Raw genomic sequence first — 5,454 nt, 5'->3', positions numbered from 1 at the left:
TATGTGTATATATACTGTCAGTAATTATCATTATATACTGTATTATAAAGGAAATACAGGAACCACTGGAAGAGGAGGTACAGGAGATAAAGGAACAACCTCATGATACAAAGGTATAATGATTTGTGTTTGATTATTTTATTAAACTAACTTAATAGGAAGAGAGAGTAGCAAGACTGGAGGAGAAAGAAATAGAAGGAGCAACACCTCAATCAGTAATTAATCAAGGTATAATAATACATTAATGTAATGGTTGATGACCAGTATTATTAATTGATGAATAATTATTATATTTCAGATATACTATCAACTGATACAAGTGTGACAATAATTAATAGACAATTAATAAAAGAAATAAAAACAAACAAACAATTAAAAGAATCACTAACAAGTAAGTATAATTAAACTTTATTAATCATAATTAAAATAATGTAGAAATGAGAGTAGATGAAATTCAACAACTTCTGTCTTTACCACAAAATACTAGTTCAGGTTAGAATTGTTATTATTATTATTATTATTATTATTTGCTATTTAATATACAACATGTAGCATCATACAGAATCAGAAGAGGAATGAGAATGGAAATAGAACAATTGCAATTATTATTAATAAATAAAACTGGTACTGAATCATAATGCATGTGTTTGTGTATTTTGATGATACTATGATAGGTTTATTGGATCAGAATAAATCATTAATAGATATTAAGAGAGAAATAGCTAAAATACAAGAACAGATATCATTAATGAGCATACATATACTAAATAGAAAAGAAGAGAATGAAGATTATAGAGATGTAATAAGAGGTACACTATCATTTTTATTCATTGATAGTTATTATTTATTGATCAGAGTGGAGGGAACAACTTACATTGACTTCAATAGCTGCAAAAAAAACTGAAACTATTGAACTGAGAAATGAAGATGATGATAAAGGTATGTGTCATTATTTCATTAACTGATTGATATGTTGTATCACTGGTATATAGTTAATAAACCAACAGCAGAATCTGTTTTTATTACTCGCTATGACTATCATGCAATAAGGAGTAATGAAATATCATTCAGTGAGGGAGAGCAGCTGGAGATATATGAGAAGCAGAATAGTTCTTATTGGAAAGGAATATCCTTGGTATCTGGTGATGAAGGAAACATTCCTAGTAGTTGTGTTTACTCAATGTTAGAGTCACTTCAATTGTTAGAGTTTATACTGTCAGTGGAAGAAGTGTCCCTTCCTATTCTACAGAAGATAAGGAATGATTCATCTAGTAATGATGAGAAAGCTTCTCCTTTCTGGGAGACTATTGATGATGACACTATTATGATACCTGCACTGAGACAAGACAAAGAACAACATGATAAAAGTAATTATTTGTGATTATTGTGACCATCAGTATTAATATTCATGAACATGTACAATACATGTGTACATGCATACTTTAGGATTGTGTATAAAATTAATTCACTAACTAAATTTTATTTCAATTTTACTCTGTTCATAGTAATACATTATAACCAACACGCACATACATAATACAGTAAGTCAGTGACACTACTATAGCTGTGTCTGTATTTGTTTATGCAAGTTGTGTGTGTTTGTATATACACATGATGTGAATATGTGTATTATTATGTACATACATGTATATAACTATAATCCTTTTGTTTATATTAGGAGCCACTGGGAGAGTGAACTGGGGCAGTGACTGGGTATCCCTTGAGTCTCCATCTCCAGTTCAGTGTAATGAAGTGATTAGTAATATTAATAATAATCATGAGGTGATTGAACTCAACTGCTTATCTACTAATAGTACAGTATCTCTACTATCATCAACTAAACTGCATGCACTAAACCTGAGGAGACTTGATATATGGTGGACTCCATTAACTAATGATTGTATCCAGTACTTGTGTATACTACTAACTAATAATACAACAATACAAGAACTAGTCATCAATTTTCACTCCATTAGTGATAAAGGAGTTATTAAAATCTGTCAAGCTCTTGAACAAAACTCTACACTTACCTCACTAGGTCTTAATTATTGGTAATCCTCTCATCACTTCTACTAGTGGACCAGCTCTTTTTCAGCTCCTCCTCAATAACTCATCACTAGTTTTACCAAGAGTACATAATATTAGGGAGAGTATCCAACGCACCTATAGTAGCCTGCTACATCACGGCGTATTGTTTACATCAGTGTACTTCTTTGGTATACAGGAGTATACCATTTCACACATTAACACTAATAATAATTAATTATTGGCGTGGGAGAATTGACCACGCAATTTAAAATGGTTTTACTGGATCTAAGTGAGACTTCATTGTCTACTGAGTCAATACTACTCATCCTCCAGTCACTAATGGATAATGAGAAGATAAGGAGACTCTTTCTAGACTATCGACACAAAGAGACTTGTATTACTACTTATCCTGAATATCACCTCATACAAGACAGAGTAGACTGGTGGTATACCTAATCACTCTTCATGTGAACTTATTAATAATTCTTTTGATTCAACAATTATTATACCAATTAAGTCAGTTCATCTTCACCAATAAGCAACCAATCAGAATACACTACTTTACATGATAAAAGGTGGACCAGTGACACATTATATTATCATAAATCTAACACATGAACATCTCTTGATCTCTCATCAATCTCTCTCTCTCCTTCTCCAGTATATACTGTACATTCCTTCTCTTACTGACACACACTCATGTCACTGTCTTTCTCTTTGTTGTCATCATTTCTTTCTATTTCCCTCTCCTTTATTTCTATCTCTCCCTCAGTCTTTAATAACTTTTTTCTAGTTGACCTTCCTCTATTTCAGCAAGTCAGTCTTGTTTCCATTCTCAATATATTTCTCTCAAAAAGGAGCAGACAAAAAGAAAGAAAAAGATAAAAAATAAAAGGACATTACCAATAATAATAATAATAATAACAACAATAACAATAACAACGACAATAACAATAACAATAACAACAACAATAACAATAATAATAATAATAACAATAATAATAACAACAATAACAACAATAATAATAATAACTAATTAAAAGAAGGTCCCAGTGGCAAAGTGTCCCTAATGAGGCTAGCATTCCCCCTCTGAACAGCCCCCGAAAGACGCTGGAGCAAGTAGCTGATACTGTTGTCCTCTCCAGTATAGTGGTGAATTCTGCAGCTCAGATGGTGTACTAGCTGGCGAGACCGAGGACCCAACATTCCCAACGACTCAATGGCAAGAGGACTGAAAATGTGAGTGGTGGCCAAATTCAAATATTTAGCCACCTTGTGTGACTCTGCCAAAGCAGCCACAGCTCCAGTAGCAGTGATGGCTTGTGACCTGTAAGAGGTAGCCAAAGAGTCTGGGACAGTTGCGTCCCATACCAATGGCTTACAAAATAATAATAACAATAATAATAATATAAATTTAAATAAAAATGTTTATAAAAGATAATAATAATAATGATAATAATAATAGTAATAATAACAATAATAATAATATAATTTTTAATAAAAATGTTTATAAAAGAGATGATAAAAATAATATTTAAATATGTCTGCACAGTTCAACCAGTACACCAGAATCCTGAGAATGCCAACCAGCTGGAGAGAGAGAGAGAGACAGGAAATGACAAATTACACACACACACACACACATACCATATAAGGATGTACAATAGTATCAGTATATTGATCATCAAGAGGACATAATTGTTATACTGATAGTATTAATTATTGTATCAGCAATACTGAATATTAATTATTCACAACACAAAGCATTACTTTACAACAAGAACCCTATTTTATAGAATGACCTGTCAATTTTCCTAATTTTCTGTAATTTCTTTAAATTCTATCCACGGGTACTATTAATTTTAGAAGCAAGAGAACTTTGGGTCAGAAATTTGCTGAATTAAAAAGTGGCCATAACCCAAAAACTTTTAATTGGAAATAGCTCAAACTTTCAATATGGCATGAAGACATAAATATGTATCAGAAAATGTAATAAAAATTTTGGATGATTTCGGAGCAATTTTTTGGAAAAAAAGCATGGACTATATATACATGTACATGTATATGGTATTCAGCCATTGAAAATTTGCAAGTGAAATTGCCAAGTAAGGCACTTGTACACAAATATAAAAACTGCCAATTACATTTTACAGTAATAATGAACATGTATACATGCTTATAATTGTGGTTAATTAACTGAAATTAATTAATAAAAGGTGTGGTTGGATGTGGTAGTATTTCTAGTAATAGTATGCAATCAAGTAGAAAAAAATTAGTTAAAAAGAAATTATAAAAAAATCATGTAATGTTGCCCAACACCACTGAGGTTGGCATCCGAAAATTGGTAACAACAATCACTAGATCAGGCCGTTTCTTAACCATATCTAGCACAGCAACAAAAACAGCAGCTACTGAAGCCACTACTTTTGCTGAGAGTGACAATATCACTTTACAGTACTCCAGTATCATAGCAACTATTATTACACAATGAATTTATATTTCTATTATTCCAATCATTCTTGACTAGACTGGCACAAGTCAGCTTCCTTTTAAGCTGTGCTAAATGAAAAGGATATCGTGGGTCCAACTTTAAATTATTAATGGACAAATATGTACATGTACTATCAAAATACCACATATCAGTTACCATAGCAACACATAACAATAATGATTAAATTATATTTATAAATATTTTTTACTTTTCTCCACAATGCTTCTGCTGTTTGTGTGAGTCTTAGTAATCCAGCTTTCTTCATCTTAGGATCAACTTAATAATATCACTAATGAATAATGATAACCACTCCTAGTAATTAATAATAATAATAATAATAATAATAATAATAATAATAAATTGTAATTATTACTTCATATTTTGTGAATAAACTAGTTGATATTGATTACTGTCCTTCTGTGATTAATGATGTGAAATATTTAGCAACTGTTTTCTGTAAAGATGTCTGCCACTCCTAACAAATAAATAAATAAATAAAAATACATAAATATTAATATTTAACCTGAGAGTACAGTAACATTGTAATTTCAACAGTGCTGTTAGCTTCTGCTAGTTTCAATGGAGCTGGAAATTAATAAATAAACAAGCAACAACAAAAACAACAATACCATCACTTAGAAGGTTTCTCCCATCAATAGTTGCTAGTACTTTACTAAAAATTGATTTGTGATCAACTAACAGCTGACACTAACACCCTCCGGCTAATCTGAGACTAACACTGACCTAAGTATAATAATGGATCTTTAAAAAATTAGAATTAGCACAAACACACAATCAAAAGAACATGTACATGTATACACATACATGTACATGTACAAAATACTGTACATGTACATGTGTACGTACTTGTTCCAGAGACATCAACAGCTTCATTAAGACATACATATTATAGACTACATGTACATTAGGTAGTC

General features: G+C 31.1%; 1 protein-coding gene and 1 long non-coding RNA gene across 2 annotated transcripts in view; one reads left to right on the top strand and one right to left on the bottom strand.

The window, feature by feature from the left end:
* Positions 1 to 2,121, top strand: part of LOC109586662 (uncharacterized) — a 12,392-nt gene extending 10,271 nt beyond the window's left edge. The window contains exons 3-11 of the mRNA XM_020002867.1: positions 51 to 113; positions 159 to 228; positions 299 to 391; positions 436 to 492; positions 553 to 624; positions 675 to 809; positions 856 to 939; positions 993 to 1,367; positions 1,679 to 2,121. Coding sequence (XP_019858426.1) covers positions 438 to 492; positions 553 to 624; positions 675 to 809; positions 856 to 939; positions 993 to 1,367; positions 1,679 to 2,055 — 1,098 coding nt within the window. The 5' untranslated portion in view covers positions 51 to 113; positions 159 to 228; positions 299 to 391; positions 436 to 437 and the 3' untranslated portion in view covers positions 2,056 to 2,121. The remainder of the gene's footprint in view (positions 1 to 50; positions 114 to 158; positions 229 to 298; positions 392 to 435; positions 493 to 552; positions 625 to 674; positions 810 to 855; positions 940 to 992; positions 1,368 to 1,678) is intronic.
* Positions 2,122 to 3,556: 1,435 nt separating this feature from the next.
* On the bottom strand, positions 3,557 to 5,454 carry LOC109586663 (uncharacterized). Its single transcript, XR_002187154.1, has 6 exons — positions 5,387 to 5,454; positions 5,149 to 5,263; positions 5,043 to 5,104; positions 4,893 to 4,994; positions 4,728 to 4,831; positions 3,557 to 3,618 (listed from the first exon to the last, which is right to left on the bottom strand). It is a non-coding gene; the product is annotated as an uncharacterized LOC109586663 (long non-coding RNA).

This window comes from Amphimedon queenslandica, unplaced genomic scaffold, assembly GCF_000090795.2.
Source record: "Amphimedon queenslandica unplaced genomic scaffold, v1.1 AMPQUscaffold_12817, whole genome shotgun sequence".
NCBI classification, from domain to species: domain Eukaryota; kingdom Metazoa; phylum Porifera; class Demospongiae; order Haplosclerida; family Niphatidae; genus Amphimedon; species Amphimedon queenslandica.
The sequence above is the reverse complement of the archived record's forward strand: the minus strand, read 5'-3'. Positions and strand labels throughout refer to the sequence as shown.